Source organism: Bombina bombina, chromosome 3, assembly GCF_027579735.1.
Source record: "Bombina bombina isolate aBomBom1 chromosome 3, aBomBom1.pri, whole genome shotgun sequence".
NCBI lineage: Eukaryota > Metazoa > Chordata > Amphibia > Anura > Bombinatoridae > Bombina > Bombina bombina.
The window spans coordinates 966,020,863-966,034,602 of record NC_069501.1 but is presented as its reverse complement, the minus strand read 5'-3'; the positions used below and the strand labels follow the sequence as shown (position 1 = coordinate 966,034,602).

Here is a 13,740-nt window from a genome sequence, read left to right as displayed (position 1 = left end):
TAAATCAGTCCAGATTGGAATGCATTGTAAGAACTGTTTGCAGAAAAATGCAAATAAAGTCTGAGTTGTGTGATTATTTCATAAGGTTTATAATGCAGTTTAGCAAATGCTTTTGTTCATTTAACTTAGTTTAATTATATATTCTGTGTTGTGTGATTATTTGATACTGTTTATATTGCTGTTTAGCATTTAAAGTCTTCCTTTCAAAGCTTTAAAAATAATGTATTATTTGTTACTTATGACAATTTTGAGAGAGGTTCGGAACCTAAGTCCCTCACTTCCCATTGACTTACATTATAAACTGGGTTTCAATTTACAACGGTTTCGATTTACAACCATTCCTTCTGGAACCTATCCCCGGCGTAAAATGAGGGCTACCTGTATATATATTTGGTGTTTGGTCTCAAATAAATAAAATAAAGAGTCATATTTTGAAAACAAGTATATTAAAAATAAAAATGAGATAAAAATTCAACAAGCAAAGAATTAAAATCAAACAATGACAAAAACTGATTTAGTGAAAAAAGCATTTCTTGAAGACATTTAATTTTCTTCTTTCTTGACAGGATCAATGGTGTCTTCCAACTTTTGATTTTGTATTCTTGTCCTTGTGGATGCTGTAAAAAACAAAGAGGCCTTAAGGTAAAACTATACTGTACATTAACATTTTTTTAAAGCAAATGAAAAGTTATACAAAATGTGCTACCTTATTTGGTGGTTTATTAAATATAAAAGTATAAATAAATAAAAATCACAAGAGCTTCTTACAGAAAAGTCATTTCCTTTCAAATTAGGGGTCACATGTCCCTCTTAGTAGCAGGTGAATGGCGTACAGATGGTTACAACAGCCTACACTGGCAAAACTCATTTAAAAGAGTAAAATGCCTTCTTTTGAATCAAGGGTCACTTGTCCCCCTATTTTCTAGGGAGGAGTAGGTCTACTTTACATAAGTTCATCAAATCCCTCAATTGAAGACAGAGGAACCACTGAAATGGCAGAATTTAAAAAAAGCAAACCAAACATCCAAGGTGTTGACAGGTATTAATGCTTCCATGTAGACAGGTATTAATGCTTCCATGCACAAAAACATATAAAAAAACAGGGGTATCTTATGATTTTCAAGGAAGTAAAAGATATGTGGCCACAAAAAAAGTTAGACTATTTAAAAAGAAGACAGATAATGAATTCAATATTAATGACTGCCTAATTTGAAAGCAGATTTTTTTTCAATTAACCAATAATAATAATTTGTTGTTTATAATTAGTTTTTAAAAGGCTCAAGGTTGAGGAACACCTATTAATAATTTAATTGACTAAATAAAATGTGATAAGTATCACATTAAGGGCTTGACGAATAGACTATAAATTGCTTAGAAAACCCTGTGATAATCTACTCATTCAGTATCAAAAGACCAATCAAGTGGATTTCTCTGAGCAAAAACAAATGTTAAGGTATCCTAAGTAATGGGAGAACTGGGTGATAGCAACACTATAGCATTTTGTGAAAATCCACAAAGGTTGATTTTTAAGTTCTTAAAAATAGTTTTTAAGATAAGTTAAAAGGACAGTAAAAAATTTGTTTTCTACAGCTATGTACGTTTTGAGAAAAGGAAAATATATTTCCAATTACACTGTATTTTTCTTCAGTAATTGCTTCAGATTCAGGAGCTTTCAAGGCCCTCCATGAGACTCATTATATGAGCCAATCACAGAGGGAAACCTAGGTAGAATCTAAGGAAACACACACATATGGGTCTAAGCGAATGTGCACGGTGGCATCATGGATCTTTAAACGTGCATTTTGACACCGCTGGCGTCAGCAGTTTTAACAGCTAAAACTCAGCCCCACAGAAACTCACACAGCGGAAGCGCAGGGATTGACAGGTTGCAACATGAAAGGTAAGTGTCACCTGCTTCCCTTCTTCATCCCCTTGACCAGTTATGGCTAACCTTGGCACCCTAGACATTTGGAACTACATTTCCCAGTGCTTAGGCACTGCAGTCAAGTTGAGCATTATGGGAAATGTATTTCCGAAAAATCAAGGATGCCAAGGTTAGCCATATCTGCCCTAGGCTAACAAGCTTTACAGGACATATAAATCACTTTTATAGTTGGAACAATTAGTTACAACATCTGGCCAAATGGTTTAAGGGAGTAAAGTAGAGAAAAATAGGTATTTATGTGGCACACTGATATAAGAGACTGTTTAGTCTCATATCAGTGTGCCACATAAATACCTCTTTTTCTCTACTTTACTCCTTTGGACATATTACTTAGGTATTTAGGCACTGCCTAGGTAGGGATACATAGCATTACCCTCCCAGGATATTTTAAGAGACTGAATATTTTCCCTTTACCTCTACCTTTAGAGGTCTACTATTAACTGCAAATGGTTTAAGCCCAGGACCACGTTAAGGCCTCTTCCCTCCTGGATCAACAGCCACACAATGCATGCTTTTAATCAAACAAACTGAGATCCACACAAAGGTGTACAAGCCTTATGTAGACACATTCCAAATACTGCACTCTCAAACTGGACTGGGTACACATCCTATGACTGGGTACTCACCAGCACTCACCTCCAGGTGCACAACTTTTAGAGACTCAGGCAGTCTAATATGACCAAATAGAGAGCAATGATAGAAAACCAAAAAGGGGCCCAAAGTGGGGACTGAGACTAATCAGTCTAAGTATGATTAGACCCCAGGGGGCTCAGATTTTTTATTTTTTTAATTCTAAATTACACCCAGCACATTCAGCTGTAAAGGATTTAACATAGCAACAACATAAATGCGCTTAGATACAAGATAATGTCCTTACTAATTTTAAAATGGCTTAGAAACACCAGGTTTTTAGCCGTTACAATGTCCACCGCTCCAGGAAAAAGATAAGTGGATTACCCATAATGCAGTGTAAATTGAAAGCCTTCCTGTAAAAGCTTAAAGGGACAGTCAACACTAAAATTGTTACTGTTTAAAAGATAAAGTCTTTACTACCCATACCCAAGCTTTGCACAACCAACATTGTTATACAAATATACTTTACAGCATTTAAACCTCTAAATTTCTGCCCGTTTCTAAGCCACTACAGAAAGCCTTTGTATTTGCTTTTCACAACAGGAGCCTACTAGTTCATGTCAGACATATAGATAACATTGTGTTCACGCCCGTGGAGTTATTAAGAGTCAGCAAAACACAGCACTAATTGGCTAAAATGCAAGTCAATAGATAAAAAGTCATGTGATCAGGGGGCTGTCAGAAGATGCTTAGGTACAACGTATTAACAGAAGTAAAAAGTATATTAAAGGGACAGTACACTGTAAAATTGTTTTTATATGAATGTATTTTCAATGACTTGTTATACCAGCTGCAGAGTATAAAATGTATGAGATATTGCATTTTCAGGGGTATTTGTGTATATGAAGCAGCTGGTTTTGTGCTTTTAAACCACAGCCTATTACAATGGGTTGAGCTTCAGGTAATATCATATCTCATTATGTTATCACTTTTATGTACACAGACTTGCTTCCTTATCTTATATTTGTCTAGAAAATCAAAGCTCAATACTTAGAGAAAACAATGAAAAATTATAATTTTATTACTTAACTATCATGCCCCCCAATGAGAGTGTAATCTCTTCTGCTGGGTGTGTTTACTTGGGCTAATCAATAGAATATACTCCAGTATAGAAACTTTCAGTATAGGTTGGGATACCACAGGCTAAATCAGCTTTTTCAAATGCCTAAAAAGGGGTAAAGGAGCTACTTATAAACAATTTAAAACACTCCAGCAGGTAAAATGATTTATTGGGAACAATTTAAAGGAGAGAACATTTTTGGGTGAACTGTCCCTTTAATATAACTGTGTTGGTTTTACAAAACTGGGGAATGGGTAATAAAAGGATTATCTATCTTTTAAAACAATAAAAATTGTCACTTTAAACCGCATGGGTTGCAGTAAATAAGCCTGTGTATGCTGTGCCAGAACTGGCAAACTCTTAAAGAAAAAGTACTCATTTTCCTCAGAGTGCCTTAACACTTGCTAAAGTGTCCAAATGTTGTGCAAAAGACTTAAAGGCACAGTAAAACGAAACTTTTATGATTCAGATACAACATGCAATATAAACAACTTTCAAATTTACTTGTATTACCAAATTGCTTTGTTCTCTTGGTATGCTTTGTTGAAAAGCAAATCTAGGTAGGATCAAAAGAGCTAAAAAAACAAGCAGGTTTCTTTAGTACTCTATGGCAGCAATATTTTGCAACATTGTTTGTAGCAGTGTAATATATTGTTGCAAATACTGCTGACAGAGTAATAAAGATACGTGGACACATATCTATGTGTAGATGTTCCCGGGAATAGCCAGTGGGACACCAAAGGTAAATTTTCTAGTCACCTGCAGTATCTTCTTCTGCCTAGCATCATCGTGTGGCATACAATGGCCCACAATGTACATCAGGGGATTGGCAGATAAATCTGTATTTCTTTCATGTAATTGGCAAGAGTCCATGAGCTAGTGACGTATGGGATATACATTCCTACCAGGAGGAGCAAAGTTTCCTAAACCTCAAAATGCCTATAAATACACCCCTCACCACACCCACAATTCAGTTTTTACAAACTTTGCCTCCTATGGAGGTGGTGAAGTAAGTTTGTGCTTGATTTTCTTCTATGATAAGTGCTTCTCAGCATTTATAAAGCCCAATTCCTCTCAGAGTACAGTGTTTGTCAGAGGGATGTGAAGGGAGTATCGCCTATAGATTTTATGGTTTTCCTTGCGGGAAATCTTTTCAAAGGTTCTCTGTTATCGGTCATAGGGATTCATCTCCTACCTCCCTTTTCAGATCGACGATATACTCTCATATTCCATTACCTCTACTGATAACCGTTTCAGTACTGGTTTGGCTATCTGCTATATGTGGATGGGTGTCTTTCGGTAAGTATGTTTTCATTATTTAAGACACTCTCAGCTATGGTTTGGCGCTTTATGTATTAATATAACGTTTTAAATATATGTATTTTACTTATATTTGCCATGAGTCAGGTCTATGTATATTTCCCTTTGCAGACTGTCCGTTTCAGTTTGGGAAGCATGTTTAGGAAGTTATTTTTCTTACCTGGGGTATAATCCTTTTTTTTCAAATGGACTTTTTTTTTAATTTCGCAGGCAAAATTAGGCTTGCGAGGTCACAAAATGCTGTTATTTATTGCGTCATTCTTGGCGCAAGAATTTTTTGGCACAAAGGTACGCTTTGATGACGCAAGTTAGTAATTTCCGGTGTCATAGTTGACGCCAGGTTTCCTTGCACAAGGTTGCGTCTGTTATGACGTGAGTTGCGTCATATCCGGATGTTGCTGTTAAACTTCCTTTTGCGTAATACTTGGCGCCAAAAAATGTAGTTTATTTTTCACCCCACTTTCTATATGTCTCTTGCCTTCTATATGTTCAGAGGGCTATGCTGTTTGCATTTTTTCCCATTCCTGAAACTGCCATATAAGGAAATTGTAAATTTTGCTTTAATGTTGTTTTTTCTTATACATTTTGCAAGATGACTCAACCTGATCATGTCTCAGAAGCAACTGTTGGAACCCTGCTGCCTGATCACAGTTCTACCAAAGCTAAGTGTATCTGTTGTAAGTTATCTGAGATTATATCTCCAGCTGTAGTATGCAACAGTTGTCATGATAAGCTTTTGCATGCAGAAAACGTTTCCATCAGTACTAGTACAGCTTCTGTTGTTCCTTCAACATCTAATGTACATGATATCCCTGTTGATATGAAAAATGATATTGCTGATGCAATACAGAAGGCTTTGTCTGCTATTCCGCCTACTAATAAATGTAAAAGGTCTTTTAAAACTGCTCATAAAATTGATGACATTTTTAATGACCAACAACATACTGAAATATCCTCCTCTGATGAGGATCTCTCTGATTCAGAAGATCCTACCTCAGACATTGACAAATCTACTTATCTTTTCAAGATTGAGTATATTCGTTCCTTGATAAAAGAAGTGTTTGTTACTTTGGATATTGAGGAGTCTAGTCCTCTTGATATCAAAACTAGTAAAAATTTAAATTCTGTTTACAAACCTCCTGTGGTTACTCCTGAGGTTTTTCTAGTTCCTGATGCCATTTCTGATGTGATTGCTAAGGAATGGATTAAGCCTGGTACTCATTTCATTCCTTCTTCTAGGTTTAAAAGGTTGTACCCTTTGCCAGCGGCTAGATTAGAGTTTTGGGAAAAAGTCACCAAAGTTGATGGGGCTGTTTCTACTCTTGCCAAAAATACTACTATTTCTATGGAAGACAGTACTTATTCTAAAGATCCTTTAGATAGAAAACTTGAATCTTATGCAAGGAAAGCTTATTTATATTCTGGCTATATTCTCAGGCCTGCCATTTCTATGGCTGATGTTGCGGCTGCATCAACCTTTTGGTTGGATAGCTTAGCGCAACAGGAAACAGATCCTGATTTGTTTAGCATTGTTTGTTTGCTTCAACATGCTAATCATTTTATCTGTGATGCTATTTTTGATATCATCAAAATTGATGTTAAAATCTATGTCTTTAGCTATTTTAGCTAGAAGAGCTTTATGGCTCAAATCTTGGAATGCTGACATGGTATCTAATTCTAGATTACCATCGCTTTCTTTCCAAGGTAACAAATTATTTGGTTCTCAGTTGGATTCAATTATTTCAACTATCACTGGGGGGAAGGGAGTTTTTTTGCCTCAGGATAAAAGATCTAAGGGTAAATCTAAAGCTTCCAATCGTTTTGTTCTTTTCGTCAGAATAAGGAACAGAAAACCAATCCTTCCCCTAAAGACTCTGGTTCCAATTGGAAACCTTCTTCAAGTTGGAATAAATCCAAGCCTTTTAAGAAACCAAAGCCAGCCCCAAGTCTGCATGAAGGTGCGGCCCTCGATCCAGTTCAGCTGGTGGGGGCAGATTAAAATTATTCCAAGACATTTGGGCAGATTATGTTCAAAATCAGTGGATTCAGAGTATTGTCTCTCAAGGGTATCGAATAGGATTCAGAGTAGGACTTCCTGTGAGAAGATTCTCTCTCTCTCTCACGTTCCATCAAATTCGGTAAAGGCTCAGGCTTTTCTGAAGTGTGTTTCAGATCTAGAGCTTTCAGGGGTAATAATTCCAGTTCCGTTTCAGGAACAGGGTCTGGGGTTTTATTCAAATCTATTCATTGTCCCAAAGAAAGAAAATTCATTCAGGCCAGTTCTGGAATCGTTTTGTAAGAGTCCCAACTTTCAAGATGGTGACTATGAGGACTATTTTGCCTTTTGTTCAGCAAGGTCATTATATGTCCACGATAGACTTACAGGGTGCATATCTTCACATTCCGATTCATCCAGACCATTATCGGTTTCTGAGATTCTCTTTTCTAGACAAGCATTACTAATTTGTCGCTCTTCCATTTGGCCTAGCAACAACTCCAAGAATCTTTTCGAAGGTTCTCGGTGCCCTATCTGTAATCAGAGAACAGGGTATTGCAGTGTTTCCTTATTTGGACGATATCTTGGTACTAGCTCAGTCTTTACATTCTGAATCTCACACAAATCAACTAGTGTTGTTTCTTCAAAGAGTTTCTTGATTCCTCAGACAAGGGTCACCTTTTTAGGTTTCCAGATTGATTTAGTGTCCATGACTCTGTCTTTAACAGACAAGAGACAAATGAAATTGGTTTTTTAGCTTGTCGAAACCTTCAGTCTCAATCATTCCCTTCAGTGGCTATGTGCATGGAAGTTTTAGGTCTCATGATTGCAGCATCGGACGTGATCCCCTTTGCTCGTTTTCATATGAGATCTCTTCAGATTTGTATGCTGAATCAATGGTGCAGGGATTATACTCGGATATCACAATTGATATACTTAAATCCCAACATTCAACTTTCTCTGGCTTGGTGGTTAGACCATCATCGTATAGTTCAAGGGGCTTCTTTTGTTCGTCCTACCTGGACTGTGATCACAACAGATGCAAGTCTTTCAGGTTGAGGAGCTGTCTGGGGGATCTCTGACAGCACAAGGGGTTTGGAAACCTCAAGAGGCGAGGTTACCAATCAATATTTTAGAACACCGTGCTATTTTCAGGGCTCTTCAGGTTTGGCCTCTGTTAAAGAGAGAACAATTTATTTGTTTTCAGATGAACAATATCACAACTGTGGCACATGTCAATCATCAGGACGGGACTCGCAGTCCCCTAGCTATGAAAGAAGTATCTTGGATACTTTCTTGGGCGGAATCCAGCTTGTCTAGTTTCTGCGGTGCATATCCCAGGTGTAAACAATTGGGAAGCGGATTATCTCAGCCGTCAGACCTTACATCCGGGGGAGTGGTCTCTCCATCCAGATGTATTTTGTCAGATTGTACAGATGTGGGGTCTTCCAAAAATAGATCTGATGGCTTCTCATTTAAACAAGAAACTTCTCAGGTACCTATCCAGGTCCAGGGATCCTCAGACGGAGATGGTGGACGCTTTAGCAGTTCCTTGGTTTTACCAACCTGCTTATATCTTTCCGCCACTAGTTCTTCTACCAAGAGTGATCTCCAAGATTATATAACAATTGTATGTGTTTCTGATAGCACCAGCGTGGCCTCACAGGTTTTGGTATGCAGATCTTGTCCGGATGTCCAGTTGTCAGCCTTGGCCATTTCCTTTAAGACCAGACCTTCTGTCTCAAGGGCCGTTTTTCCATCATGATCTCAAATCGTTAAATTTGAAGGTATGGAAATTGAACACTTAGTGCTAAGTCATAGAGGTTTCTCTGTCTCAGTGATTAATACTATGCTACAGGTTTGTAAGTCTGTTTCAAGGAAGATTTATTATCAAGTTTGGAAGACCTATATTTCATGGTGTTCTTCTCATAAATTTTTCTGGCATTCTTTTAAAATTCCTAGAATTTTACAGTTTCTTCAGGATGGTTTGGATAAAGGTTTGTCAGCAAGTACTTTGAAGGGACAAATCTCTTTCGGTTTTATTTCATATAAAAATTGCTAAACTTCCTGATATTCACTGTTAAATCAATCTCTCCTCCTTGGAGTCTTAATTTGGTTTTGAAGACTTTGCAGGCTCCTCCTTTTGAGCCTATGCATTCTTTAGATATTAAAACTATTTTCTTGGAAAGTGTTGTTTCTTTTGGCTATCTCTAGAAGAGTTTCTAAATTGTCTGCTCTCTCTTGCGATTCTACTTTTCTGATTTTTCATCAGGATAAGGCTGTTTTGCGAACTTCGTTTAAATTTCTTCCTAAGGTTGTGAATTCTAACAACATTAGTAGGGAAATTGTTGTTCCTTTCTTGTGTCCTAAATCCCAAAAATACTCTTGAAAGATCTTTACATTCTTTGGATGTTGTAAGAGCTTTGAAATATTATGTTGAAGCTACTAAAGATTTCAGGATGACTTCTAGTCTATTTGTTGTCTTCTCTGGTTCTAGAAAAGGTCAGAAAGCTTCTGCCATTTCTTTTGGCATCTTGGTTAAAGCTTTGAAATTCATAAAGCTTATTTGGAGGCGGGACAGTCCCTGCCTTAGAGGATCACAGCTCATTCTACTAGATCAGTCTCCACTTCTTGGGCTTTTAAGAATGAATCTTCAGTTGATCAAATTTGCAAAGCAGCAACTTGGTGTTCTTTGCATACATTTACTAAATTTTACCATTTTGACGTATTTGCTTCTTCTGAAGCAGTTTTTGGTAGAAAAGTTCTTCAGGCAGCTGTTTCAGTTTGATTCTTCTGCTTATGTTTTAAGTTTTTTTCTTTAAATTTATGAGAAAAACTTATTTTTTTTGTGGATTTAATTTTTTGAGCGGAAAATGGCCGTTTATTTTATCCCTCCCTTTCTAGTGACTCTTCTGTGGACTTCCACATCCTGGGTATTTCTATCCCATACGTCACTAGCTCATGGACTCTTGCCAATTACATGAAAGAAAACAATTTATGTAAGAACTTACCTGATCAATTAATTTCTTTCATATTGGCAAGAGAGTCCATGAGACCCACCCTTTTTGTGTTGGTTATGATTTTTTGTATAAAAGCACAATTATATTTCAAGTTCCTCTTTTTGTATGCTTTTTTACTCCTTATCACCCCACTACTTGGCTATTCGTTAAACTGAATTGTGGGTGTGGTGAGGGGTGTATTTATAGGCATTTTGAGGTTTGGGAAACTTTGCCCCTCCTGGTAGGATTGTATATCCCATATGTCAATAGCTCATGGACTCTTGCCAATATGAAAGAAATTACTTTATCAGGTAAGTTCTTACATAAATTATGTTTTTACCTGGGAGAGTTGACATCTTTGACATTCATAGCTTCACAGATATAGTAGTTTAGGTACATAACACGCTTAAACAATAGTATACACTTGCATATGGTCTATGGGTTTCAGATACCTCTAATATTTTTCATACTTACACATATTTAGATGTTCCACTAATATTGATGCTTAGTTATTACATATTCGTCAAATAACATACATAATATATTTTTAGTGTTCTTTATATAATCTTTTTGTCAAGCATCTAGATTAGCAAACAAATACACTCATACTTAAACACATTTAGACGTCTTAACTAATAATGCAGTTTAACTAATGAAATAATACACATAATAGTCTTTGTGTTTTTAAATATTCTTTTTTGGCTACACATTCAGATTAGTAAGCATATATGGGTAGCACAGGCAGTCCAAATGTATTTCTCTCGCGACCGAAAAAGGCCCGCTTCAGATTTTACTTTATTGTTATGGTAGGATCATATGAGATCTATTATACAGTTCTATTTTGTTTTCTTTTCAATACCAGATGGAATACAATCTTCATGATCATTACGATCATAGTGATCGCATATAAAAATTATAACTTGCAAAAAACATCACTGTGAGTTAGTCTCACTCTAGATGGGAACTAAGATATACGGAACATTGCATCTATTTACCTAACCCAAATTACATCTTCTTTAAAGGGGCAGTGTGTGTGTGTCGAGGTTATATTCTTTAAAACAACACTATTTTCAATATTATTATCCTCATCATATCTTTAGATTTAAGTCCACAGACCGTGACTGGTTATATATGACATCACCCCAAAATAATTTTTTATTATCATTATTATAACATTGCGGGAGGGACACATATAGATTATAGATTTTAGATTTAGATCCTTCAGATATAATTTATCAGTTACAGATAGCAGTTAACACGGATTGGTAAAGTTTCAAAATAGAAAGAAAAACACGAACATGCATCGATATTAACAAAACAGTGTATGCATTCATTCATCAGATTTGTCATAAAGCAATTTTTACTTTTATTCTTTATGAACAACTGCCAATGTTTTTAGAAAAATACACTTATACATTTTTTTTATTTTTTTTCGATTTTCTGTTTATTTTAGTTTAATATAAGTACATAGATTGACACAGATTAACCATGTTATAAAGTTCACATTTGTATCTTATATCCTGTTGGTTTTAATAATTGCGAACCTTTTCACCTGAAGTACCTGTGCATTTGTGTCAGCTATGCCTCTTGGTCACTTTTATGTCTGACAACTTCCTTTTTTACCTGTATTTAAATGTATTGATTACCATGTATTGCATCCGCTTTTTTCACCTGATGAAACAACCAGTTTGTGGTCGAGAAACGCGTTGTGATTGTAATAAAGCGTTGTCTTTTAACCTTTTAAAATTATTGAAGTTGTCAGCCGATTTTTTACCTACACCGGTGATCTCCAGTGTCTATCCTGAGGCACTGCTTGTGTTGTGAATTATTCCCGAGAAATACGCCTGGGCACAGACACACTAGCCGTTGCTAGCACTATACTGCTGGTCTGTTCTCTCACTCTGAGACACTGCTCTGAAGATCCGAACCTGTGTGGGCGATCCGGGACCAGTGTACTGGCCGCTGAAAGTGTCAGTCCGTTCGTTAACACTGGTCATAGTACAGTGCCATTAGTTCTGGTAAGCATTTTTGACCATTACATCCACTTTATTTCTAAGGACATACCACACTATGAGGCGCCCTCTTTTGTTTTTAATCTTTTACATCTCTACACTGCCTGGTTTAGCGGTTGTCAACCCCTCTCACAAGGAGACACTACTGAGGGGGAAAATGGATCTAAGGTTGGTTAGAGAACCCCTAATAATCACTGTGACAATATAGCACTTCTTGGTTTCACCTCCTCCAAGCTGAAGGCAAAACATAAACTGAGTAAAGCTCTGTATTTTGACGACTCCTACTGAAAAGGAAGTATATCCCACATGTGATGATTCATGGACTCTCACCATCATTTTTTTCTTCTCAAAATAACTCATAACTGACTTTATTTGTTATTTTTTTCAGTTTTACAATGTACAATAGGCGTACAGATGGAATCTTAATAAAGTAGGTTACAAAGCTTTTGCCGAGTTAAATCCATAAAAATAACAAAGAACATATAACTTCTAACAAACAAGTTGCTCAATTCTCAAGCTCATATTACAACTCACCATCATTTTAAAGAAATATACAATAATAATATAAAAAATAGACAGAACCAAATGTAATCTTTCTACTCTTCCATCTCATCTTGTACACTTAACAATAACCCTTCACTCAACAGCTCACATCCCAGCCTCCTTCACTAGGTTTATGTGCTCTAACCTCTTAAAACAGCCGAAAAAATGTATTTATATTGGGCCTACTTTCAGATTTATAAGTGCTTTGTTTGTTGCAATGCATACATTTACCAATACCTATGTTTGCCAAGGACTCTCACCCTCCTAGCTAGCAACTATTTGGGCTTTACTACTACTATTAACAATAACCTTCCCCCTTCTAACCAGCAAACAGCCTCCATTAAACAAGTTTTCCCACCTCACCAGTTTTTGTTATTTTATATAGTCATCTTGTATTTATAATTAGCTGCTACTCAAAACTGATGAGACTTCAAGAACACCACACACACACTCCCATTTAACTTTTGTTCATATTTTTTACTCAGTTCTTGCAATCACTGTTTGCAAAGACCAACTGCCAATCCAGTAGCTCTCCTCATTCAGTTCTTTCAACTTTTTACAAGAGATATTAAAAACTGACTTCTATCCATCACATCTTCCTCTTTACACTGTAAGCTTGATAGCCCGTGCAGTTAGAATAAAACAGTATATGTTCTTGGTTGTGTTCAAGAGCTGGGTCTTGTCCTACTTGTGTTTGTTTTCGGACAATGTATGGCCATTACCACATGTATTTAATTTATTTTAAAAATAATAATAATAAACTACACTATAATTAAACCAAGTCAACCTCACCAATCATAACCACCAAGATTCATTTGAACATATTCCTTACATTTTCCAAAACAATATTTGATTTGATCTATTACATTAAACACCCTCTCCCCCATAGAACTTGAATATATTACTGTAAAATATTATAGCAGAAAGAAAGGTGTAAACACATGAAGAAAAAAACACCGCCCGCACGAAGTATAACAAAAAAACCCGAACCTCCCACACGAAGTATTAACACCTACACCGCAAACCCACACATTGCAAAATAATAAAGTAATTAACCCCATAATCTCTTAACCGTCAACCACCCACATCGCAATAAACCTAATTACCCTATTAACCCCTAAACCGCAAAACCCCCACATCGCAATAAACAATTAACCTATTAACCCCTAAACCAAAAAACCCACACATCGCAATAAACCTAATTACCCTATTAACCCCTAAACCCCCACATC

General features: G+C 36.3%; 1 protein-coding gene across 1 annotated transcript in view; it reads right to left on the bottom strand.

Annotated features, from left to right (window-relative positions):
- Nucleotides 1-424: 424 nt before the first annotated feature.
- Nucleotides 425-13,740, bottom strand: part of RB1 (RB transcriptional corepressor 1) — a 1,127,793-nt gene continuing 1,114,477 nt past the window's right edge. Inside the window, exon 30 of the mRNA XM_053708021.1 lies at nt 425-617. Coding sequence (XP_053563996.1) covers nt 544-617 — 74 coding nt within the window. The 3' untranslated portion in view covers nt 425-543. The remainder of the gene's footprint in view (nt 618-13,740) is intronic.